The sequence below is a fragment of the Pimephales promelas genome, chromosome 4, assembly GCF_988280905.1.
Source record: "Pimephales promelas chromosome 4, fPimPro1.hap1.1, whole genome shotgun sequence".
NCBI classification, from domain to species: domain Eukaryota; kingdom Metazoa; phylum Chordata; class Actinopteri; order Cypriniformes; family Leuciscidae; genus Pimephales; species Pimephales promelas.
The window spans coordinates 35,790,835-35,818,678 of NC_142772.1; the positions used below are offsets into that span (position 1 = coordinate 35,790,835).

General features: G+C 37.1%; 1 protein-coding gene across 23 annotated transcripts in view; it reads left to right on the forward strand.

The window, feature by feature from the left end:
- The window catches only part of arvcfb (ARVCF delta catenin family member b), a 188,993-nt gene that overhangs the window by 53,123 nt on the left and 108,026 nt on the right, over window positions 1-27,844 (forward strand). For 18 of the 23 annotated variants that reach the window (XM_089130386.1, XM_039658982.2, XM_039658981.2 and 15 more), the window contains 3 exons: window positions 6,567-6,679; window positions 15,067-15,171; window positions 17,429-17,662. In XM_089130386.1, the coding sequence (XP_088986512.1) occupies window positions 17,450-17,662 (213 nt within the window). In that variant the 5' untranslated portion in view covers window positions 6,567-6,679; window positions 15,067-15,171; window positions 17,429-17,449. The remainder of the gene's footprint in view (window positions 1-6,566; window positions 6,680-15,066; window positions 15,172-17,428; window positions 17,663-27,844) is intronic. The other 5 variants (XM_089130383.1, XM_039658996.2, XM_039658994.2 and 2 more) reach the window with 1 other exon arrangement.

Sequence of the window (27,844 nt, forward strand, 5' to 3'; positions counted from 1 at the left end):
ACTGTATGAGACCTGGTGTGTGTCAAATATTGTGCACTACAAGTAAAGTTCTGTATATTAAAACTGAAATGAAACTGCAAGTATTACTAGACCTCCATGATATTTAATATATATATATAGGCGAGTAAGAACCTCTGGTTAATTCTCATTAGCACCATGAAAAAGACCCCTCAGGCTCTCTCTCACTTTAACTAGGTTCTGAATTGTTCAAATGTAGGTTTTTGATGAGAAAGAGCATCAATCACAGCTTTCTTCTGAAGGTTTTACATAATTGATCAGTACATGGTTTAGGGCGCTGGTCATTTTCTGATCCTTCTATCTTTTATTCAGCTCGGAGGGCTGTGGAAGCTCTGAAAAGTTCTAACACTCCATCAGAGAAGTGGATAACACTTATCCAGACCATGCATAACTTTTAGACCTGAATTCACAATTAGTTTCTGTTGGTTTCCCTCTGTCCGTTCGTCCGTCAAATGTTTGTTCTTTCCATTCTATCGATCGATGATTGTTCGTTTTATATCTATTGTTATATTGTTCTGTCTGTTGTTTTCTCTATCAGTGAAAGGTTGACATTGCCACAGATTTGCGTGTTCACTCCACAAGAGGGACAATGACATTTTCAGCATTGAAAGGGATGTCTTTGGGTGACATTTGTGAGCAATTTTATCATTTGAATGCATGTGACTCAGCTGGGTCTTAAGACTTATGACTTCGTATCTGCTAATATTTTTAGATATATTGTCATATAGTGTTAAAACAATCTGAAGGCAGAGGATGACATACAAGGCATAGTGAATAATGAACAGGTCAGTAGACAGGCTTTAAAGTCACAGAAGCGGTCGTGGCTCCAGATGCTGAAAGATACATATGACATTTCTAACCTGCCGATCTGTGGTTTACTGATTTGGCCTTTAATATTTAGCTCCTGAAGCTTTCCAGGGAATATTTTTCACTGGAAGGATGCTGAGTCCTGAAGGGCTTATATGATGTAAAGTTCTGAAGTGTTTTTTTTTTTTTTTCATTGCAGATGGGGGCATTATAAAGGTCAGACTGATCTTGAGTGCTTGTCGCTTGCAAATTTAGCCACTTTGGAAGATTATCACTACCTTGAGAGGTCTAATAATGATAGGTAGTCATTTTCAATAGCGTTTCTTAATTAGCATCCTGGCCCTGCTTGTGGGCAGCAGAGAATGAAAGGGCATTTCAACAAAATGTGTCTTTGGCTTTGCCTCTAATTAGAGCAGCTAGATGACTGGAATATGGTGATGTGTGTACTCTTTAGCAAATAGCTTGTGTTACATGCCATTTCAGACCCTAATGGTGTGAAGTAGTATGAGGTCACAACATCCCACCAGATATGTATTTTTTCTGAACATTTTTTTATGCAACAGTGCCATGCTTTGCTAGCTTGACGTCGTCATACTCATATTCTAGTGAGAATATATATTCTACTCATATTCTAGTGAGAATATGAGTCTGAGACTCCTCCGTAGGGCTTTGATTATGTCTTAACCGAACCAGGAAAAAAAAACCCTCTGCTCTCAATTGGATAGTCGGTAGACCTACAACCAATCAGAGCAACGCAGTAAGTCAACTCCTTTGCATAGCACAGTTTTCAACTACAGAACTTACTTATTTTAGAAGTTAAGTAACGAGTATTGCTTCTTTTACTTACTCCTCCATGAGTGCGACAAAAAGAGAAACCACAACGACCACAGGCTTTTCATTATGTCCCATCTTCTTAGCGACTGTCAGAGCCAGCTGATAAGTTACACTTTGCCCAATCATGTTGGAAGGACGCCAAAAATATCTTTCCGATCGATAAATGCCTTGATTGCAGTTCTCTGTTTGTCTATTAAAATTAATGCGCTGTCGATTTATTTTACAACAGATGCGACAGCGGAATCTATACATCTCAATTCTCCAGCTCCAGTCATCTTTGAAGGAAACCACAGTTAAGCACTCTTTGATAACGTGGTGATTAAGTCCTTGCAGATCTGATTTTTTGACCTGGCAATTTGATTGGCCCGAACTTTTCTTGTCTGATCATAATTACTCCTCAATGGATCGAGTCCAGACCGAACTTCCCGACCAAAAATGTTGTGGGCGGAGTTCGGGCTGGCATCCAGGCTAATGCTTTGCAGAAATGCTTCAGCGTTGAAGCAACACAAGCTAATGAACCAGACAACAAATGACATACTGAATATAGACTTTACAATTGTTACCGTAGTCTTGCAAAGTTTTAAAGGGTTGCCTTACCCATACACATATTACCCATTTTTTTTAATTACTCACCGTCATGTCCTTCCAAACACATTCTTTTGACTTTTTGTTGTTTTCAAAAAACATTATTTTCAAATAAAATTTAAAAAGATTTGTGACTGTACATTGACAGTCCACACAACTATCACTTTGCCACTTGAAAAAGTTCATAAAGAGATCATAAAATTAATCCATCTGAATCGAGCAGTGTTGTCCAGATTTTTGAAGATACTCAATCGCTTTATATGATGAGCAGATTGAATTTAGGCTTTTATTCACATGTAAAATCAATGGAGGGACATTTTTCATGAAAATATCTTCATTTGTGTTCTGAAGATTTCCGAATGTCTTGCTGGTTTAAAACGATGTGAGGGTGAGTAAGTGATGACAGAATTTCATTTTTGGGTGAACTATCCCTTTAATTGGCATAAACTCTCAACCTAGGCTATGATTTGACTAGCTAAAAGTAGCTATTGTTAGAGATACAAAACTAGCTTTTGTTAATAAGCCATAAGTATGTTGACCATAACATTCTTTATATTTAAAATGTACTTTTTATAAGTATGCCTTTTTGTAGTTTTGCAGACTTGAAGTATTACCACTAATAATGAGTAAATTTTGACAAGACCTTGACAGAATCATTGGCTAAGAACTGATGTGTTCAATGACATGTAGCCTAATAAGTTTCCTTCACATTTAGAATGATAGAATGCAAGAGATTCTTAGCTGCTGAAAGTTGACAATTGGGTATTTGAAGTGTCTCACCAAATGCCGATCTGCAAAAAGTCTAAGCAACATGAAAGATTTTGAAGGGTGTACGAAGGTTACCAACTGCTAGTGAGAGTTTGTTATCATCATTAGAGAGCAATTGAATTTGACATTGGATGACAATTAGACTTGATGACTTGAAGCTGTGTGTAAAAACGAATTAATAATGGATATTTAGATTTTTTGACCCTTACAAATCTTTGCTTTTTAATAATTTTCTTTTATAGAAACAATAGCAAGAGAACAGGAGTTGCATCAACACATACAACAGGATGTATTCAAACCTACATCACCTATGCTCAACAACTAACCCCTATGCCACAGCTCTAACAACTTGACTTTTCTAACAGAGACAGTCTAGTTTACATTTAACCCTCTGGGGTCGGCTATCGCGCCGGTGATACCAGCTCACTTTTTTTCTTATAAGTGCAAAAGAGGCTCAAATTACTCTGCTGATTTTGATCAGGTGAGAACCACCTAATTATACAGTACATGAGGGGGTTGGCCCATTCACACCCATTCGCATATTGCCTTTCCAAACAATTTAAAACAATTCACAGTTTTATATAAATGATTAGGCAAGATGATTTTCATTTCATTTTGAAGAAAAAACTCTAGGCCACAACATCCATTAGTCAAAGTCTCATGGACACATATTTAGTGTTTTCTGGCCTTTTTTCAGAAACTTTCATTTTTACTTTTTTCAAAAAACATGCATAAACAATATTCTCTGAAAAATAGAAACATGTACATACATGTTTCTCATATATTATAGTAGCCCTGTTTGTGCTAAATAGTGTGTAATTTCACCTTTGCCATTAAAATGTGTATAAGCAACAGTGAAAAAAGCACAAATGTCAGTGCATGTCAAAACATCTCAAGGACCCCAAAAACACTTTAGACCCCAGAGGGTTAACAAGGCATGAGTACACATTTTAAATCCATTCCAACTTCTTCAGCTGAGCTCGTTAAGCCACATTCTACGCTTTCTATGGATGTTTCTGGTCGGTCTGACCTTGCCACCTCAGACTTGAAGAGTTGTTCCTTTGCAGCAGTGATTCAGACTTCCCACAGTATAGTCTCTCTCTCTTTCTTTCCCTCCTCTAATTAAGATGCTCCTGTGGGCATGCTGCCTGTATTACTGTCTAAGCGCTCTTCCCTCCCCTCGCTCCTTGGAGAGGGAAGATACATTGTCTGCTACTCACACAGGTTATGCCTCAAAGAGAAAAATCCATTCCTCTGCCAATCTCTTTGAAGACACTGCAATCAATTAGATCTTCCATAGCAAGAATTTTACGAAATATTGGATCTCTTATGTGGTTACATTTTTTTTTTTTTTTTTTTTACTAGCCGTGAGTCTCTGATGTGACCTCAATATGGGGATGGTGGTTCTAGATATTTACTTGCCCAACACAAGGAATTTAAAAAAGGGTTAATGCCAATATTCACTTACTCTCATGTCATTCCAAACTTATTTACTGTTATTTTCTAAGTCTATCGCAAGTATACATTTTTGAAGAATCGGCACTAGGGATGAGAATCCGAATTTAACTCTTCTGGTTCTTATTCAGGTTCCATTAACAATTATGTCTAACTATATATTAAGATATTAAACAAATAAGAATGTTGTAATACATTTCTTTATTAGTATTATTTTTAATAACATTATTGTGTATTTTTAACTCCGTTATCATATGAACAATGAGTGAGTATGTCTCTCACCACCTTTAAATACACAGTAACATTTCATGATTATTGATCATTTCTTGATCATTTTCAGTCGAACATGAAGTTGCAATTCAGGAAGTGAGTCATTGGTTCAGTAACTCAATTCATTAATTTGCTCCAACTGATTCAGTTTTTTTGGTAACAATGATTTTTAGCACTGTGGATTCAATAGCAGTGTGGCTTTTGGATACCTGACAGATATGGTTACAATGAACTGTTTAAAGTTGTTTAAAAAATGACTACTTTTCTGTTCCACTTAAAAAATAACAGCATACTGGGTTTGGAACAACATGAGGGCGAATAATGACAAAATTTTCATTTTTGGTGAAACTATTGCATTAATTAAATATTCTCTGATTTCTTCTTTACTTTGGCAATGTATTTCTTTTCCTTAATTCATTCAGATCAGAAAAATGTGACATCATCTACTTGGTTGTTCTAATAAGAGAGAACAGTATTTCACCGTAGTTAATAGACTGTATTAGCTCATTACTTATGGTTTGGCTGCTAGTTTCACGAGTGAATGAATGGTATTAAATGGTACCGTCTTGTATAACATTGTCCTGAATGAAAACTATATTCATGTAGTGTAACATGGTATTTACTCTACATGGTATGGCAGGAACCTTTGAAAAAATATAACGGCTTTAATTTCCAAAAAGCCAAAATAGTACTGCATCATGGTGCTTTTTCTTAATGTTTATATAGGATTAATATATACTTTAAGATTCAAATGTACTGTAAAATAAATCTATTTTAGATCATGATAGTTAAGGCTTTGTGAGCTTTGTCATTTACATCTTCTCTGTTTATGTTCTTTGACATGAACTAACTGCAGACATTTTAGCTGCATGCTGACGTGGATTTAACACAACACTCTATTGCATAGAACACAGTAAGCTCAGTTCAGACAGAGAGAAAGAGGAGCCTGATAACAAATGTATTCTGACTTTGCTCACCTTTGATGTCAGTCCCACAAATCCAAGGTGCTTTGAGCATGTCTGTCCTTGAAGTCGAAGCAGAGAAGAGTCCCTTGTGGTAAAGATATTGTAATCCTTAGCCGAATAAGAGTAAGAGTGTTGATGAATTGTTTTGTGAAAAGAGTTTCAAAAATTACCCCTGAGTCTTTGCAGTGATGCTCAAAGATCATAGAGAAATGTAGAAAATATGACAACGAAATGAAAATATTTCCCCAAATTTTCACCTTTTTAAATGGAAATGTCCAGGGTTGCTGATGTTGACATTTAGATGATTTTGATTCAAAAATCCAGTTGTTGATGCCTGTGCTTTTGCCTGCGTAAACTGAACATGCTGCTTAGCTAAAGATTCATAGCAATTTTTCATACTGAAGAAAAAACAAACTCAATAGACCTTTTTAACCAATTTATAGATTGATAGGGAAACAGGACAAATGGGTTTGGGACATGACAAGTCAGATTCGATCTCGGGCCACAAAAGCGGCGCTGCATGTGTCTTAGCTTCGCTTACCACCAGGCCACATTTCTTACTAAGTTCCTTTATGAATAGAGAGGTTCAGCATTATGCAGATCTTAATTTGTGGAACGCTTATGAGTAAATACAATGTGGCTTGGCTCTGTAATGAGGAGAAGAGAAACTATTTATAACACTGAAGTAAACAATCCAAAGCCATGCATCCCAGCTCTTCACATTCTCAGCTTGAACCCTGAGGGGGGGAGTGTGTGGTTGCACAGACTCACAGTTGTAATATGTAAATAAACCTGCTAATAATGCAGCGTGGATTGGCCCCATCACATGTGTTTGATGCGTGTGTGTTGTCGTCTCTCTTGCAGCTGCTGTATCAGGCAGAGGTTCTTGGGAGGAGAGCTGTAGTTCCTGTCAGCCCTCTCTAACAGCCTTAACCACCACGTCCACACGCACACCGACTGCCTGGCCGACATCAAAGGTATCCTCCCAAACGTCTGTCTGCTTTTCACTTTCTCCCCTTCATCACTACACATCATTTCGCCAGTCGCACCACTTTGTCTGTTCCTTCATCATCCATACTATTAATGGGGATGAATGCTTTTCTTTTGCAGCTTTGACTGCAAAGTAGCCATAATGCAGTTAAATGTATTAGTATATAAAAATGCATACAAATATGTTTGATGATGCCATATCTTAAGGTATGTAAGGGAGGATGTTGGTCTTTAGAATGACGCACGTATGTGTGTAATGTACACGTACGGTGAAAGAAACCAATAAAGTGTTTCCTACACATACGAGTTGGAAACAATTTATTGGTTTCTTTCACCGTACATGTACGCTGGGGTTGAATGAGCGGATATGAGTGGGCATTATCAATTCAATCTCTATGAGTGGCAGGATCACACAGGGGATTGTGGGATTGACAGCGAAGTGCCCGAAAGTTTGAAAAACTAAATTTTATGCAAATAACATGCAAAAGTGATAGATAGCAGTCAATTTATACAAGTAATAGCCAGTGATGTCTGTCATGTGCTGATATATATACATATATATATACTGTGTGCTAACATTGAAAAGTTTGGGTTCAGTAATTTTTTTTATGTTTTTAAAGATGATCTCTCTTATGCTCACTAAGATCATATTGTGAATAATGCACTAAAACTAATTCATAGGTCTTAAGACTAATTTACAGGTTTGAACGTGCTTCTCGTGAGTAAAAAGTACCTGTACGCACAACATCCTTTTATGAATATAAAGCTCAAAAGAATATTCATTTGAAACCGAAATCTTTTGCAGCATTGCAGTGTCTTTACTGTAGATCTGAATTGATTTAATGCATCCTTGATGAAAACATGTATACATTTTTTTTTTCTGTAAAAAGCAAAATACTGACCCCAAACTGAACAGTAGTGTGTATAGTAACTCTATAGTTCATATCAGGTGCATATTGTCATCCACATATCATCCACATATGATTGTTTTCGTGATTTCTGTTTGTGTTGCCACACAGAAATGACTGTAAAATCTCCGCTGATAATTTGGATTTCCTAGATGTTGTGAGGTTTGCTTTCAATGTACAGTAGTACAATACTGAAAATACACTGCGACGGAAATTAGTGACAAAACTACATTTGAGTTTTTAAATAGAAAAAAACGCTTTTCTTGTAAAAATGTCTAAGAACCCTTCAAATAAATATTTGTATTTTACTTGAGTTGCAACTGCTTACTATTTTTTGCAGTTCTGCTTCTCAAGTAAAGTTTGCTTCACTGATTCTAAGGCTGCTTTCACACTGACAGTTAAGTTCAAAACAGGAAACGGTTCACATCAAAAACTGGGAATGAAAAAGCTGTCATCTGGACCCAGGAGCAACTGGAAATCGGGTTAGCATTTTTTAGTGCTTAGTAAAGTAACCTGCTCATGCGTTTTAGCTGATGACAATATCGTTAGTTCAACAAATTAAATGTAGTGGATGACAGTTTGACACTGGGCAATAGCGCTCCGACTCGGACTCAGACCGCAGCAATCTGTACTTTAACTGTAAAATAAGTCAAAAATACTCGTTCAGAAAATGATTTTTTGCAGTGTACCATTTTAATCACCATAGGCCCAGTTTCACAGACAGGGCTAAGATTAAGCCAGGATTAGGCTTTAGTTCAATTATGGCATTTCAGTAGCCTTAAGGAAAAAAAAAGCATTACTGATGTACATTTTGAGACAAAACGACCTTATTCCTAAATTTCACAGACAAGGTTTAAGCCCAGTCCCAGACTAAAATGCATCTTTATGCTCTTTTAATTGAAATCTACCTGCACTTACATATTTTAAGATTTGTCATTGCTGGCAGCTTTCAGTTAAAACAATTTAAAAATGCATTTTAGTATTGGACTAGGCTTAAACCTAATCTGTGAAACATAGGATTAAAGTTTAAGATGTACTTCCTGTTTTAGGTTTGTAGTCTAAAGGATATGCCATGAAGTTACCCTTCACAAAATGTAAATACAATTAATTTAAATTAAATGAATAATTGTGAATGTAATTTTAATTCTAATTTTTGTCATAAATGTGACAGACTGTTTTGACTAGTGAACATAGCATGATGTATCTTTTTTTGTCTCATTTTACTTGCCTCCCTATTCTCTGAATATAATCAGGTGGTGAAGATGAATAATTCCTTGTGAAATGTGTATACTCTTTTTAAATAAGTACAATGAGCATGCATGCTCTTTAAGAGGCGTCACAGCATGCCTTTGATTTGTTTTACCTCTTCTATAACGCACTGTGTTATTTAAGGACTTGGAACCTGAGCGTAGTTGAGGATGTTCTTCTAACTCTCTCGATGCTGGTTCATTCCGAGAGGGTTCTCACAGTTAAAAAAAGAAAAGACTTGAAAATGTGGGGTAAACAATGGCTTTATTTTTGCGCTCTCTCCTCCTCTTAGAAAACGCATAACTCTTCAGCGTTTCATAGTGCTAGCTGTTTTGAATCCTAAATTCAAGGCAATATTGACTATGACAGTATAGATTTTCACTTCAAAATGATGAAGCAGTTTTCAATACACTTTTAAAATATACTTTATTAAGGTTATTTGAATGAGATATTTCTTTCCCTCCATTGAAAGCCTATTCACCCAAAACTTTGGCATTACAAAAAGTTCATAAAAAGATCATGAATGATATGTGTACATTTGAGAGTATAAGAGTTGGCTATATGGTTTTGGCATGACATGGTGAGTAAACAATTTTCATTTTTGAGTGAGCTACCCTAGTTAAGTTCTAAAAAATGTTCTGCTGTTTTTGTATTTTTGAATTAAATCTCTCTCATCCTAGAGAACTTAAAAATTAATTTACAGTTAGTCCTTAGATTCTAAAGATTTTACATTCCCTCTTAGGGCTCCCCTTTTGACACGTTGTGCTTGGAACAAAATATATTAGATTACCGAAAAGCACCAGCCCATCAATTCATCACAAGTGCCGTGACTTCTAACGCAGCACGGCTCAACCTTTGAGGTTGTTAACGTCCCTTTCTTTAAATCTGAGTGATTGAGCTTAATACATCCCTAATTTGGTATCTTAACTCAGTTGGAGAGGAGCAGATGAGTGGTAAAATGGGACCAGGTGCTCTTGAGGGCCTTGTCTTTGGTCTTCTTTACACTTAGCAGGAGCTCTTGGTCCAGGATCAGCCACCCTCTACCCAATTCTCCACCCAGCACACTTTGAACGTGCAAAACTGATCGCTGAACAGAATCAAATGAGTATTTTCATTACTCTATGGACCCTGCACACACAGATGGGCCTCAGGTGGAGTTGGACTGGTGATTTATTTATTTTGGACCTCTGCCCCCAGAGGAGAAATGAGAGGGTTTATCTTTTTGAAGAGGGGATTGGCTGGGGTTAATGAAATGAGACCATTCTCTAATTGGGGGGGCGGGGCGGTTCTGTTGCCGCGTTCTCACCAGTTTTGTCTAGTTGCCCCTCCTTATTTGTCTGCAGCAATCATATGTTAGTGTTGCTTGCTATGGAACCATATCTCATACCTTTTTTCCACTACTGATATGAATGATAACATGATAAATGCAACTTCTAAGCATTTAGGCTTATAATGTTTATTCAGAAATCATTAGGCCAACTCCAACATTGTGTTGTGTTTGTTTTTGATGATAAAAATCAAATTACTTTCTGGGCCTTGTTATATATCCACCTTTCTCTGTGTTTCATAAGCTTTGTATTGTTTCAGGTTGTTTGGGTTGAGGTGTAGCAGCTCTGAGCACTGTAAACACAATTGTCCTAATGTTTTCTCACCTTAACAGAAGTGTAGTTTGTGTTTCCTGTGTTGGCAATGTACCATAGGTGTTCCCCAACCCCAGATGGATTTGTTGTTGAGGATTTTTCAGCCAAGGTTTTTAAATGCTCTGCTGCTGCTTCATCTCTTCTCTGGAACCACGCAGAAAGCTCCGACTGTGTTTGTAAATTTATTACAAAGCTATTTTTAGCACTGGGGTTTTTGCTGCAATGTAATTTATCCCTGAGGAAAAACACTGTGCCAGCACAAGCACAGTTCATGTTTACTATGTTATTACCAATTACAAATTTCTCAATTATAAGACAATTTCAACCAAAACAAGTGTTACAGGCACCGTCTCCCTGTAAGGACATATTGGTGATAGTTCAAAAAGTGATAGCTCACCTAAAAATGAAACAATTCTGTCATTATTACGATTAGGGCTGCACGATTAATCAGAATAAAACTGCACTCGATTTAGCAAAGGCTGCGATATTTTATGCGCAGCTTTTCAGTGCAGTGCGGCTGACCGGTAGTAAAGGCTGCTCCATTTGAACGCCAGAGGGCGTTCTCACACAGACACGATAAATAAGCCCCGCCCGCAGAAGTAGAATTATTCGCACCATTCCATGAAATTCCTATCGCTGTAGCGGTATAAACAGAAAATTAAAATGCTTTAATTCATTAAACATGACTTATAAATACACCATTGCCTTATTCTGTGTAAGAAGCCACATCATATCACAAATAATTCTCATCTTTTTTTCAAATTTGATTTGGATTTCGATTTGTTTCCAGGTATGACTAAAAATGGGTTTTTGACTCTCATTTTTATTTTGATTTTATATATATATATATATATATATATATATATATATATGTGTATATATGTGTGTGTCCTTTCAATTTTTTCTTGTCTGATTCACCTGATTGAAAGGCTCATTATTATGCGTGTTTTTGTCTCTCTCAGGTGTGAATCACCTAATTATACATGATGAGGGCTGGCCTGTTCACGCCCATTCGCATATTGCCTTGGCAAACAAAAAATGTTTTTCACAGTATAATCCAATTCACAGTTTTATGTGAACGATTAGACAGGATGATTTTCAGATCATTGTGAAGAAAAAACTCTAGGCCACAACATCCATTTGTTAAAAGTAATGTGGACACATATTTCATTTCAACACATATTGTGTTTTGTGGCCTTATTTCAGAAACTTTCATTTTTAGTTTTTTCAATAACCACGCATAAACAATATTCTCTCAAAAATACAAACATGTCCATACATGTTGTTCACATAATATGGTAGCCCTGTTTGTGCTAAATATAGTGTAATTTCACCTGTGCCATTAATATGTTTATAAACAACTGAAAAAATCACAAATGTCAGGGCATGTCAGAACATCTCAAGGTCCCCAAATACACCTTGGACCCCAGAGGGTTAAGTGCGATTTATATGTAAATTGTGATCAATCATGCAGCCCTAATTGCGATTCACCCTTATGTTTTTTCAAAGCTTTATGACTTCCTTACTACTGTGGAGAAGAAAAAAAAAATAAGATTCTTCTTTGCAATGAATGTTAATTGGTTTCAAATGTAGTTTGGACCCCAGAGTTCTTTATCTTTTGTGTCCCGCAGAAGATAAAAAAGTCATACAGGTTTCTAGTATAGTAAATGACAGAATTTTCATATTTATGTGTACTATCCTTTTACATTTAACTGCCTTGTTGGCAAATCGGTACATTCGTTTTTGTTAATCTGTAGTACAATCATTAGCTCAGGTAAAAGTATTGCCATCAGTGCAGCAACGCTCTCTGTAAGGTTAATGCAGCATACAGATGGGATTTTCCTGCAGTTAGCTGTCAATGAACTGTTCTTTATTTCTCCAGACTATTAGCAAAAACCAGCTCCAAACCAGACGTGGAATGCTTCACTACTTTGAAACATTTTAAGTGTAGTTCGATGGCTGGTGGTCGTGAGGAGTGCAGTGGGCATGTCTGACATGCTTGTCATTCTCCTGCAGTTATTTTAGAGAGGCAGAGACCTATTTCCCATCTGCCTCTGTACTCCCTGAAATAGGGAGTATGGGAGAGGCAGCTTCTGTAATCCTAAAGCAGGGGTTCATCTTCATAAACGTCTCATCATCATAGCTCAGATTTTGATAGCTGGTCTTAATTGAGGGTTTGGGCAACATCTCATTTACTTTCTCTGTTTAATTTTGAATAGTATTATTATATAGCAATAAAGTGATTAACATATAAATTGTTAGTAAAGCTCTCAAATTGTTTAATTAGTTAGTAATGTTATAGTAGTGTTTTCTAAGGCAACTAATGCTGTTGTTTAAAGCTGCACAATTGTGGATAAATTGACCACACATATATATATATATATATATATATATATGAACACCAAGTTTGTTGTGCCTCGTAGGCATATATGTGTAGGGCTATATAAAATATTAACAATAGCCTAGATAGCAGGCAGCCTATAGACCATTTCACAAGATGTAAACAATACTGGTCCAGAAACACTTCCTGTTTCAGTTTGTAACTGTTTTCTTTATTTCACATGTAAAGAAAACATCTTAAAGATGTTTGTTTAACTTTTGATTCAGTTTTAAATGTTCTGTTGGTTGTATTTTATCCCAGCTTTTATGTAGTGTTAAAAAACTGAAACAGGAAGTGCTTCTGGACCAGTGTTGTTTACATCTTGTGAAATGGTCTATAAATCATTAAAAAGGAACATTTCAGTAACACTACAGTAGAGAAAAATATACTGTGTGTATTATCATGTTACTTCAAACGTTTCCATACGTTACGACGTTATGAAATGAGATTGAACAGGGAGCCGGTTTGGTGCATTTATCTTTTCAAACCCACTGCGCGAGTGACTCAAACTCTCAGCACGTGCAGAGGGAATTTTCTGAAGCGATCGAGCCGCTCCTAACTATAGAACATTATTCTTACCACATTATACATATCTACATGTGAGCAGATATCTACAAACACAATATTTAACCCCCTGGGGTCGGCAATCGCGTCGGTGCGATTGTCTCGCTTTTTTTCTTATCAGTGCAAAATAGACTCAAATAGCTTGTCAAATAAATAAATTAAACTTGATGCGCATTCTCCCATCTCTCTCAATGTGAAGTTCATTCTGAAACGTGACAGAAAATTCTCCATTATTAAATGATGTTAATCATATCAAAAACAAATATTCTCTGTTTAAGTAATTCACATGAAAAAATGTGTAACACATATATGTAAGATCAAAATGAACAGAGTATTTTGAGTTTGTTTCGCACTGATAAGAAAAAAAAGCGAGCAGATCACGCTGGTGGTGTTGTTGCCGACCCCAGAGGGTTAAAATAGAGATTTCAATTCTGAATAGACAACTAATCAAAATAGCATGTTTACAAGAGGTTTTGACAAAATGTTAATTGCTGCTATATAATTTAAAGATATTTATTAACTTGAATGAATTACTCACTTGTTTCACTACTGGATGAATAAGAGTCTTTGAACAAATCTCTTGAATGAATGATTCAGTGACAAATACATTTTTAAGTTATTTGTCTCCACCTTCTGGTGTAATGATGTAAGGGATAGATAGATAGATAGATGGATGGATGGATGGATGGATGGATGGATGGATTGATAGATACTACTGTAGATGAAATTCAGTTGACCATGGCTGGAAGGATGGACAGATAGGTAGGTACTAGATGAAATTCAGTTGACCATGGATAGATGGATGGATGGATAGATAGACGAATAGGTAGGTAGATGAAATTCAATAGACCAGGCTGGCAGAAGAGCTCATTTCCTAAAAAAGGCTAAAATGTATCAGTTGATGAGATCTTACTGTTTAGATCTCAGATATGACATCCCACATTTTTATTGACTGGAATTTTTCATGACAAGCTTTCACATTTTTGTAAACGCATCTTATCTAGCAGATAAATATAATCTGGGGTTTATTTTCCAGAGGCAGGAGCAACAGCAGAGGCAGATCAGCTCCGCTCCCTTTGCTAGACCTCGAGTGGTCGCTCTTTATACCCAGAACAAGACTGGTACAATGCCTTGCCGTTAGAGCTGTGTCAGAATAGCTCTTAAGATAAATAAATGATCAGCCAGAAACAAACATCAAAGCCTGTGTGTGTACTGTGCTGCGCTTCAAAGGGAATAGGACCTTCACTCCCACTGTTCTATAGAGAAATAGCATGTTTGTGTTACTGTGCGTCTCCATTTGTGTTTGTGGTATAATAGAGAACGAAAAACAACAACTGAATAATGCTTTTAGTAAATATTAATATGCACCAGCCCTCTTTCCCCGTCTTTACTCCACCCGGGCCCCTTTGTCTCCGTACACCTGTCCCCTGACAGCCCAATCCAATCTCCTTTGCTCAAAGTCAGCGAGTGAGGTTTCAATAGTCATTTATCATTCTCTAGCATCTTCTCATTTATTTCTTTATCTTCATCCTCTTTAAATCCCCAGCAACCGAAGCAGAATTCTGTCTATTATGTTTATAATGTCAGAGTGTTATCTAACCTGTGATTTCTTCTTTCTTTCGTTCCCTCTGCAGCCAGCTCTCGCTCTCTCTTTACTCGCCGCTGGGCACATCTCCTCCCGTCTGTCCTTATAGGGGGATGTCTCTCCTCTAACTGCCTCTCTCTCAACTAACTGCTAGGTGTGTATGCAGGTGAACTGTGTGTGAACCATGTCGCAACTCTTGTTTTTTCTTTGTTTTGTTTTTTTCTGTGATGCTTATCTTCATTTTGTCACTTTTGACTATGGGAGAGAAGTTTAAACTATTGTGCATAGCATGAATGATGTTATTGTAGTGATTTAGAGTCTGGCATGCCTATTTGTATTGTGTGTGGTGAATTTAGTATGGAACTATTTGCATGTTTTGTGTCATATGGTTGATATACAGAAATGCATAAGTATCACCCTTCGCATAAAGGACCATCTGCTCTAAGTACAGTGCAACTTGACACATCTGCAGCATGTGGAGTTACAAAGTCAGTATTACAGGGATAGTGAAGCCAAAAATGTATCATTTGAATTTATTTACTCACCATCCTGTCATTCCAAATTATGATTATTTAAGTTTAAGGCCATGTGTCCACCAAAGCGTTTTTAGCCAGCTGAAAACGCTAGATGCTCTGCTGAAGACGCCGTGCATTGGGCGCTTGAGAGCGTTTTGGCAGCGCAGCGTTTTTTCCGTTGAGACGTTTCGTTGTTATGATACAGAATATCCGCAGAAATTTGAATTTGACAGTTGGTCGGTGTGGTATTAGTCTTGCCCCTCCTCCACTGTGATTGGACGGCTGGGTAAAAAGTGACAGTGATGAGCGCTGCGTTTTATCCATAGTTGAACATTTTTCAACTCCCAGCGACCAGTAAAATACGCTGGGCGCTCGGCGCTTCAGCGTGAAAAAACACTCAGCGCCTCGGTACGCTCATGGCGTTTAAAAAACGCGGCGCTACCATTGAAAACATACGCCAGGCGCATGGGAAAACGCTTTGGTGGACACACGGCCTAAATGTTCAAAGTATGATTTTCTGATGTGGAATACAAAAAGAGATCAAGAAAAGGGTTTCACTTCCAAAAAAAGACAAGAAGCACCATAAAGGTGGTCCATACAAGGCAGGGGTTGGCTTCCGGACCTAAGCCTATTTTTAGTAAAAATCTGAAGCCTGGTTTCACAGACAGGGCTTAGAATAAGATAGGATTATAGGCTTTAGTTCAGTTAGGACATTTAAGTCGTTTTTATGTGCCTTAGGCCCCGTCCACACTACTGCGTTTTCGTTTAAAAACGGAGACCTTTTGCTACGTTTGCACCTCCCGTCCAGACTAAAACGGGAAAAACGAAGACCTAAAACGGAGAAGTTTAGAAACGCTGCAGCTGCGTTTTGCGTTTTGAATCTCCGGAGGGCGTTTTAGTGTGGACGAGACAAAACGGAGGAGTTTACCAACGATGACGCAGAGGCTCACGCTCGGCTCTATGATTGGGTGTTATCAGTCATGACGTGTCCTTCCCTGATTCGCCAACCACTGTTTACACCGGCGCGCGCATGCCCAGTGTTGGTGAATGGTCACGTGATCCGCGTTTTCAGTCGTTTTAGTGTGGACGGAGATAAATTCTAATACGCAGGTAAAACGCTAGTGTGGACGGAGATCGTTTTCGTTTTAATTCTCCGTTTTTAAACAAAAACGCAGTAGTGTGGACGGGGCCTTAGGGGGGGAAAACATAACTGGTGTGCATCTTGAGACAAAACAAAACACTGACATATTTTAAGATAAGTCAGTGCAAGTTGCTTTCAGTTAAAACTGCTCAAACATGCATTTTAGTCTGGGACTAGCTTAAGCCTTGTCTGTTAAATCGGGGGTAAATGTATTTATTCAGAGTGTATGTGTATGTACAGTATGTGTGTGTGTATATATATATATATATATATATAACAAAACGTAAAGGGGCAAAACCTGTTTTGTTTTTCTTGTCTTTTTAATTTATTTATTTTTAAATTAGCACTGCATTTTAAAAGTCAATGTTTGACTTTTTGGAGGCTGAGATAGTCAGTGGGACCTTTTTTCTCCCTAGATCTATTAAAAATATATATCTTTCAGATTTTATAGATTAGAACTCTATTAATATAATTAAATATTATTAATATATTTAATAATTAAAAGAAAATGGCTCCACATGCATCCATTTAACCCTAAATATATCTCCTGACCCTAGAACTGCCCCTGAAGATGTTAAATTCCCTGAATGACAGTTGTGAAAGAAAGAAAGTAAGAAAGAAAGAAAGAAAGAAAGAAAAGAACATTTGTAAATGATAACAGAATGTACTTTTTTTGCTGAATTATCCCTTTCTTTGGTTGTTTCTTTTTTTCCCGGGTCCGTCTCTCTCCCCTACTTACCCTGCCCTGTAATCAGCATATAATTTTGGGCGCTGCTATGGAAGAATATGACGTGCCGTCAGCCGCCAGTATCCTGGCATCAGTCAAAGAGCAGGAGGCACGCTTCGAGCGTCTGACCAGGGCCCTTGAAGAGGAACGCCGCAATGTTTCCTTGCAGCTGGAACGCGGAAGTCTGCCCTCTGATCGACTGGTGGGCGGCACCACAGGCGGGAGCAACCAACCGCTGGCCTGGCAACAGATGGTCATGCAGGTAAACCATTCCAGCTTGGCCAGTCATGCGTCAGACTACAGTATGTCAATGAACAAAGCAGCCCCCAAACTCCCTTTACGCTGATGGTGCTTCATATCCATTGTTTTCAAAAAATCTGTCCATCTCATTCAGCTTCAGCTGTGTTTGGCTGTGCAGAGTTAGTGCTCTGGATGTGTTGTCCTGCAGTCACTCATCATCGATTCCCAGGATTGAGTCGTCTTTTACAGTCTTCTCTCTTCCCATCTCTCTCCACCATATGCTTTCTCGTGTTATCTCATAGACCTTCCGTTTGCTTTGAGTCCCGTTTGGTTATGATGCTGTGGCAAATGTGTGTCTAAGGTAGTGATGTCACAAGGATGACATTCTGGGGTAAACTAAAGTCAATATAAGAAGTAATAAATGTCAAATGAAATTAACAAGAAAAACAAAACACTATCACCCTCACAATACAAAATTGGTCACTTGTTCAAATAGTTGGGAGTTAATAGAGTCTCAGGTTTATTTGTTTATTTATTTATTTAGAGGAAATGCGGTCACAATCTAAAAACATACAGTATATATATATTTGACCTTTTGGTGAGACACTGCCCATTTGTAGCAAACCCCCTGTTTGAAGGTTGTCTAATACCTTTCTGACTTATGAGTAACATTTGCAAGATCCTTTCATTCATCAATACCACTGGACTGCGTAATATACGTAATCAGTAGACGTTTACCACTGTATTGCATCCAGATCAACAACTGAATTCTATTTTGTTTTATTTTTATTTATTTTTTAAACATAGTAGTGAGGTTCCTATGCAATTACACTAATCAAGCAGTTTAGCCCGAGCCTGTGTGGGATGCTGGTGGTAAATGAGGCTGATGAAATTCTTTCTATTTGTTTGGTGATCAGTAGTGAAAATTTTAGTATTGGTACTAATAATAGTAGAGTCATGTCTTGACTTCATGCATACGAATGCAACACCACATCATTTATTTCTTACTGGAGGTGCATATGCAGTGTTCCCTCATCGTCATCCTTCAATGGTGAAATATTTTGACTTCTAACTAGATGTTTTCCACAACTTTTTTGTGTTGTAAAACCAGTTAAAGAAAAGTTTGATTCTCACAGAAAAAAAGCCAGGTTTATTGTCACTGCTTATGCTCTGATTGTTTGCATCTTCCATTATATGTTTAGCCTACTGTATGTGCTGCCCTGACCTGCCCAAAACACTTTTGTCTTTTACTCCTCTCTGCCTAACATGACAGCTTGAAAATTAGCTTGGCTTTTACATGTCGTTTATTGTCAGTGGGCCTTGCATGTCACAGGTCTGTCTGTCTGTGTGTCTATCTCAATCTATTGGCATTGAAAATGGCCCATGTTTCTTAGAATACTGTATGAAGTGGCATTGTTATGGCTGTTGTGGTACAGCAGGTTTACCGCATTCATTTAGTGTCTTTGACACTTTAATTCAGTATTGGGAGGTGAATCAAGTATTATAGAGCCAGATTTACTAATCATGGTAAATTAGCATGAGAGCGCAATTGGGAAATAGCTCAGATGGGAGTGGAAAGTTCTGCACGTGATCTACTTATGATGCGCAAATCAAAGAATTGGATTCGGATTATGTCCTTAATGACCAGCCAATGCAATCTAGTGTCTGCGCAAATTAGTGTCTGGTTTATTACATGCTTTTTCGGGCATTAAATAAATAATGGCGCAAATATCACTAAATTGACCAGCGCAAACCTTAGTAAATCAGTTAAACACTCTCCTCCCATTAATTTTACGTCTGAAAGGGAAACTCTCACAAATGCATATGCAATAAGGTCAGACGCAACTGTGTCCACGTCTTTTGAGCGTTAGTTTTTCACTGCACGTCTTTAGTAAATCCTGGCAGTAGTTTTTTTCAAAGCCAAAAGGGGGTTTTCGCTGGAGCAAGCTGTTAGTAAATCTGACCCTTAATTCCCAAAGCAAGAAAGGACTCGCCTTGTGCACTGCTTTATCTTGGGTCTGTTTACTTGGGGGAGATATTGATTTATTTTGTTTTTGAGACTTTATTATTCTATTCAAGGCCCAAAAGGTCACAGAGTGACAGAGACACACAATAGGACTGCGTCAATGGCAGACGTTGTCTCTTTCACAGCAACTCTGAAACTGAACACCATAGACCACTTTTCTTTAAAGTCACCTTAACTATATCACATTTAAGTAATGTTGAGGGGTCATGACTTGAGGCAGTTCGAGGAACATCACAGCTACAGTACTACTTCCTGGAATCTAGAACATCATTTAAAATTCAGGAAGCGTGCCTGGAGGAGTGAACTGATGCTTGGTTCCTGTGCTTGAACTTTGCTAGTTCTGTCTACATTTTTTGAATCTGAAAGGCTTGGGGAGAGCTTTGGAAGAACAGTTGCTGCTTTGATCAGTGTTGTCTGTGCTCAAACACCGCTGCTCAGGTTCCTCATTCTCACTGGTGTGGAGTAAGAGGAGCTCAGCCAACGTTTTCAGTTTTTGTTTTGAGAAAAGACAGGTGAAAAATTCCAGATTTAATTTTAAAAGTATCTTTATATTTTATGTTTTATTTTCATGCTAAATTGTCATCATAAAAAAATAATTATGATAAAAATATTAATATTATTTATTATTATTTTATATGTAATTCAAATTTACATGTACACTACACTACCGTCCAGAATTTGGAGTCAGTACGTTTCTTTTAAAATACTTTTATTATGCAATTAATCAAAATTGTCTGTAAAGTCATGTACATTGTTTGGAAAAATTCTATTTCAATTAATTTAAGTTCTACTTAACTACCTTTAAAATGTTTCCACTGTTTCCATTATTAATATGCTTTCTGAAGGATCATGTGACTGAAGACTGCTGAAAATTTAGCTTTGCCATCACAGAACTTTTCTTTTAATTGTTGAAATATTTCACAATATTACTGTTTTTACTGTATATTTGTTTAAATAAATGCATTATTAACTAATGGTTTCATTAGTGAACTACTTTAGTTCATGTTAATTTCAGCATTTGTTAATACATTAACTAATATTAATAACTGGGAGCTTATTATAAAGTGTTACCGTGCAATCTTAGTGAACTTACCGCCCCCTGAATTTTGAACATTCGTTTTTATGATGACTTTATTGACTGTACTGAAATCAGTAATAGACTACATACTAGCTGTACATTTTACAGGCACACCCCCAAAGCAGCCTAATCGTGAGGGTTTTGGGTGGATATCCTCCATGCCCGTGGACACGTTGTGTTAGTCACAAAACACAAGGAAGTTCGCTACGGGAAAAAGCCTGCGAGGCGTAGTGTCACCTGCTTAACAATGACTTTCTCACCCTTCTTCCCACACACACACAATCCACCTCACTACCAGTGCCATTATGAAAAGTCAAACCACTAAAACTATAATTAAAGCAGCAGTGAACCTGCCTAGATTGCTTATTTTCTCTCTCACACCTCTCATAGCTGCTTTTACTGCTTTCACACATATATAGTGATGCGTTTTTTTCTACTGAATATACTTTTTCTAGTAGTTTTCCTTTGAAAAAAACAAATGTGACTAAAAATATGGAGCTGTCAGAGAAAGTGTAATGTTTCTGTGAGAAACACAACTTTTCTGCACATATATAAATCCAATTTGTCATTAGTGATTGAGATGTTTTGATGTTGTTTTGCCTAAATGTCTTCTTTTCACCAACAATGCAATGTCTCCAGTAAAAATGCACTATTTTGTCTTAAATAGGAAAGTAATGTTGAAGTTTGCATTAATTGAAAGCATTTTTTAGCCTGGCTAATGTCAGACCACGTCTCATTGACATTGAGACTTGAGACTCTGGGAACCACATGTACATTTTCTCGTGAGGCGTGGTTTACGAATACCCAGAGCCGTTTATTGGGTGCTACGAATGTCTATTAAATGCGCCTGTACGTAGCTCATAGCCAATTATTTCAATTATACCAGATGACGTATGTAGTGCAAAAGAAATTAGATGAGGAAGACGACGATGGGTCAGAGATTTATTTGCGTAAATAGAACTTGGAACAATATCTAAGGCTGCATCGAAAGGTAACTTCGCGTCTTCTGCCATTTTTGATCCATGGGTATAAACAAACTGCTTCGGTGTGTGTCTCATCTAGGGTTGGGTATCGATTGGAACCGGGACTAACTTTTAGTTTTTCCCAGAATCGTTCAAAAGTTAAAATTTCGATTCCTAGTTTCGATATTCACAGTCCGCCGAGCGGAAGAGGAAACCGCTGAACAACACCAACGAAGAAGCGTCTACCGGAAGTGTTTGCATAACCGCGCGAGTCGAACATGAGTAGCTTACGTCGGCGGTCCAAAGTGTGGCTTCACTTTTCTAAAAATAACGAAATCTTGGCAAAATGCAAAATTTGTGACAAAAGGAGTATTTGTGACAGAAGGAGTATTTCCTTCAGAAAGGATTATTTCCTTCCGAAAGACCGTTGGTTAGCAAGGTTAGCTAAACTTTTTTGACCCTGCCTCTTAAAAGAATCGGAATCGTGAATCGTTAGGAACCGGAATCGAAACAAGGAATCGGAATCGGAATCAGAATCGTTCAAATTCCAACGATACCCAACCCTAGTCTCATCCTCATCCTTCGCTGCTCCCTTCTCGTTCTGTGATTGGTCCCCTCGCTCAGGCAAAACTTTGGTCCACTCTTAGAAGAAAGGTGTTATATAGAACCTTAAAAGGTTCTATCAGTGCTACGTATTTGGAACCCCTAAAAGTTTCTATACACTCTTAAAAAAAGGGTTCCTCTGGGTTCTATATAGAACCCTGGGGTTCCATACTTGGCCAATAAAACCTTTAACCAAAAAAATGGTTCTATATAGAACCATTTTGGAGTTCCATGTATGAAGCGGGGGATGGAACCATTTATTCTAAGAGTGAAGATATCCAGACTGCCTAGCAGCGTGAATAAAATCAAAGGCAGAATGGGGAAACCCAGGTTAAGAATTTTTAGTAGTTGATTTGAAAGCTACATAAATGGTTTGACTTAAAATTCAGGAAATGGCATGTGATAGTCTCTGGTGTCCTTTAAATGTGCCTCACAAAGCTGTTTGGAAGAAGTTACCCGTCACCTGTTGGAATAGAGAGTAAGTGCAGTCCAGTGAAACTGCTGTGGACGAGCGATGAGAAGTGGAGCGTGAAGCTCTTGGTAGTTGTCTAAAAGCTCTCCAGTATGTCACTTTTGGTGATATCATGGCTATATTTCTTCCATAATACATAAAAATTGTAATCCTGTAAGTAATCCCCATTTTTGATATGCCTGTAGGTGTTAGAAAGGTGAACTTGCTCACATGTTTCCTAATGCTGGCACACTGAAGGAGTGGGAATAGCTGCATTCTTTGTATTCAGAGCAGCTGCAGATGCCCACAGCCATTCATATTCTACAGAGGGCTGTTCGGACCGCTCTCATCCCCATTCCACAATCCATCAAATGATTAATCCTCTAAAAGCCCTAAAATACACGGAGAACTTGCTTTTTTTCTTTTCACAATGTTGCTTAATCTTTTTCTCACTCAATGTAAAAAATAAGGTTGTGTCCAGCATTTCTTATGTTGTAATCCAAGGGCTGGTTGATTTATTTAAAGGGTTAGTTCACCCAAAAATGAATTTTCTCTCATTAATTAGTAATTAATCACCCCCATTTCATTCCAAACCCGTAAGACCTTCAGACAGCGTTTTTTGAACCAGGTTCCAGGATCTATGTCAGAATGCCGGCTCATTATTGGCTGACGCTGTTCATGTGAGCACCACGGCGCATGCGTGTGATGCTGACGCAAGGAATGTTGAATAAAGTCGAGATTTTGGTTTGTTTTTTGTCGCTTCATAAAAAGAAACCATTAAGGGTGAACCACTGTGGTCACATGAACTATTTTTAACAATGTCTGTACTACCTTTCTGGGCCTGGGAGATTTCTAATGACGTTGCTGCCTATGGGTGGTCCAGAAACCTCTCGGATTTCATCAAAAAGGTCTTAATTTGTGTTTCAAAAATGAACGAAGGTCTTACGGGTTTGGAATGACATAAGGGTGAGTAATTAATGACATTGTTTTAATGACATTAATGAGAATTGTCTTTTTTTGGTGAACCAACCCTTTATGTTTATCTTAGTTGTATTTATATAACAGCTTAAAAGGATGACTAATTTAAAGATTTTAGATTTTTTCCTCCTAGATTTGTACATGGTAGACAATGCCAATTTGGCACTTTTATATAAAGAGTGTACTGTATAATCTATCATTTAAAAGATTGGGGTCAGGTTTTTGGACGAAATTAATACTTTTATTCAAAGTGAAACTTTGAATAAAAGGATATGAAAAGTACTTTAGGAACGCTGTCATATTCACATTAATATATCAACAGCAAAAAACTGTGTGTAAATATTATAAATATTCAGTATATCACCCTTTCCTAATCAATCCTGGAGACTATTAGTAGTCTAGTAGTTCTCTATAATATGAACTATTTAACTGATTCATCAGCTACTGCATGTGGTTGAAAGTTTCCTGATTATACCTCATTCTTAACCATACCAGCAGGATTGACTCTGGAGACACTTAAAGGACCAACTGCTGCTCACTCAGTGGATCCTGAACTCATGTGTTTAAAATAAAAATCTCTTGCTTTATGAGACCCCTGAGTCACTCCAGGAATGTGACCCCTTTATTCGGCATGTTCATATATAACCAGAAAAGTCTGTGTGCTTGACCCTCGTATTGGGAGCCTAAATTGAAAACACTTGAAAGACTTGTTTGGAGGCTTCAAAACACTGACTTTTAGTGGTAGTTGGCTTGAAGTGATTTAGCATCACGGTTTAATAATGTAAGTGCTACAAATTTGTTGATTTTGTATAACTAGATATAGCTGAATTTACTTGTACATTTCTACAAAGATGGTTGATTTAACAACCTATTCCAATATATACTTATTACATACAGATAGAAATTTTGTTTAAAAATGCATTTAAACAATCAAAACAAATAGCATAGATATTTTTTATTTGACTTTCTCTTCATCACCCTGTGTGGCAGGTAACACAATATAAGATCAGATAAATTACATTGTTTTATTCTCCTGTTGTTTCCATATATGGTTTAATATTTCTGTCTGGTCTCTGTTGCCTTTATTGACATTGTGTGTAAGTGGATAGACTCGTTTCTGCTCTTTATATTTATCCATTGATTGGTATATGCGTCTGGACTGTCAGTAGTCGCGTTTCCATTACCCTTCAAATTGCCCAAATTGAAACTGTGAATTGAAAATACGCACAATGGAAACACGTCCATTTCCCAAAAATTCCCGTTTATTGCAAAAAAAAGTTTTTGCGCTCGAATAAGGAGGTTTTTCAGGCAATTCGAAGAAGGAATATTTCCCAAAACTGCAATGGAAAAAGGTTTTGCACATTTACAGTCACCTGACTTAGAAGACGCGGTGTGTTTGGGGTCCGTGTCCGTAAATATTAAGAATGATTATTATTATTATTATTATTACTATTATTAGACGTAATTTATTCGACTACATGTAGAAGATGCTTTTATTTAAAAAAGGAACAAAGCCATTCGTCACATCTCATTCATAATACAGGTTGGACGATAATAATACAGGGATAAGATTATCACAAATAAACACAAGATTTTGACGAATTTCCAAGTGCTTGTGCGGAGGAGTGTAACTTCTTCCGAACACTTGCATTTTCCCTTTATTTTCCCAACTACTTTTATTTGCGTAAACTCACAACAACAAGAAAACATTGTGATTTTGTAAAATAAATTAAAACAATCAGGCACGGGTTCATGATCTCTGTGAACTGGAGCGCGAGAACTGAAACACAATATAGCCTGTAGGATAAAGCTTGAGATGTCCATCGGTATTTTTCAGACACATTTATTATCTTTAGCCTATCTCACCTATAAATCACCTTTCTGTAGGCTGTGGTTCCAGAGACATAGGCCTATGGCTCTTCTCAATCAGCACTACGGGAAAAACATCATTTCCGGGTTCTAATTTGGCTTTGGTAAAATCCAGTAAAATCTACATTTTTTTCATATTAATTTGTGAATATTTTAAATGTTTAATAAAGGGGCAAAAAGTCATAAACAAAAATCTGAAAATCAGTCAATATTTATTTTTCTGCGCACATTACCGTTATTTTAACAAGTACCGTTATTAAAATAAATAAATAAATAAAAATCAACTTTGCATTTTAAAAATACAACAACCGTTCATTTTTCGTTTCGCTAAATTACGGGTTAAAAAAAAGTACATAAGTACACTGACCATTTGGGCAGAATATGAGACATAGGCCTAGTTTAATTTTTTTATTAAATTAATTAAAGATATAATAATTACAGGAATAGGCTACATGGATTCTAAACCAGAAAGAAATGCCACAATCAAGGCCTCGGAGCAGAAATGAGGGAGAAACCCCCAGAAATATCTACATGTGCCGTTCGCAGTATAAGGGTCTTTCTCTGTCATTAATGCTTAGATAACACACCACGTCTTCTTCCATTAATAATGATGATGTCTTGTGCGGTGGCTGGGATATATATAAACCAACGTCCGTTGCCATGATTCTTGGAATGAAATGCATTACAGTCGCATAACATTGGTTAATGGAAACGCCGTCATTTCGCAATAGTTTTTTATCAACATTTAGAAAAAGCATAAAAGTTTTGCGCAAATCTATAATGGAAACACACCTAGTCGCTTACCTTATTACCAGGGCACTGGTCTTGTTATATAAAGTCTGTAACAAGACTTTATGCGAGCAGAGGACTGCATAGTGAGCTTCGAGTAGTGAACATTCAGCTATTGAATGAGAATGTTAGACACAGTATGTATCTGTAATATGAAGACACAAAATGCAATTTATTTGTGACTATTTTCGTTTGGATTCATAAATCATGGAATATTGCGCATGGGTAATATTGATTATTTTTGTGTTATTCCTATTGTACTTTTTTTTGCCATTTTGGAGCTTAATAACTGCTATTCTCTTTAACTTTCAATATATTGAAGGGCAAGGATATCTTTCAGAAATTATTTTATGTTCCACAGAAAGAAAGCAAAAAAAAAAAAAAAAACCCACAAGGGTGAGTTAGTAATGATTGATTTTTATATTTTCTTGAAATGTGAAACTTCTTTCAGTGCTATAAATTTTATGCTCTATGTTTCCCTTTTATTTCTGATTTTTTCATATTCTCTCAGGATCTTATTTACCAGATCTGTGTTGTTGATCAGCATCTACGTTATGGAGAAACCCAAGACTCACATTTTTTTTTATTTGATCATGCAAATCAAGGGGAACAACATTGTATGTTTATTTCCCAGTCTGCAGTCCCACTTTTACCGCAATCAGTGCTCGTTTACAGAGGTTATGTGTTTAAAATGCAATCTTTGCTGAGTCGCCACCTTTGAAAACTTCTAATGATGAAATTCATTACATTCCAAATTTGAGAGTGCTGCAACCCTAAGTAAACATCATACATCCTCTGGAGCAAAAGCCTTTTCAAATATTCAGTGCTCATAAATATATTTATGAGACTAGAGCAGTCGCATGTACATTGCATATCTTGCTTATTCTTTCTTGTCCGTTTCATTATGCGTGGTTTTCTCTTTTTGTCTTTCTCTCCACAGTAGTCCACGTTAACCTTTCACGGCATCCGTTCCATCGCACTACCTCCTCAGGCCTGGATCCACTAAAAAGCTCTGATTACTTTCGTTTTATTTATTTATCAACACTTCTTCTGTTGACATGTTTATATGGTTTAGTGACCACAGGGCGTTCTGCAGTCTGTTTGGTGTCAGACTCCATACTAGAAAAAGGAGCGAATTCATTCAGGCCGACTGCAAACAGATTCAGGCTGTTACTGCTAGATAAGACATGGTGCTCTTCAGTGTGGGGGTGTGTTTGTGCTGACTGTTGTTCAGAGTTTTTGATTTTGTTTTGAAGGAAAGACATGAGATACCTCAAACTCCGAGGTGGAAAATCTTCAGCTTTGACACTTTAACAATTTCTACTTTTCCAGAATTGCTCTCAAATGTGGATAGTAAGATAGATTTAGTCAAGTAAGTTGATAAAGTTATGTTTTACTAAGGCACAGGTTTGTTAATAGAAATTAGCTGTATAGTTTATTTATTTTTG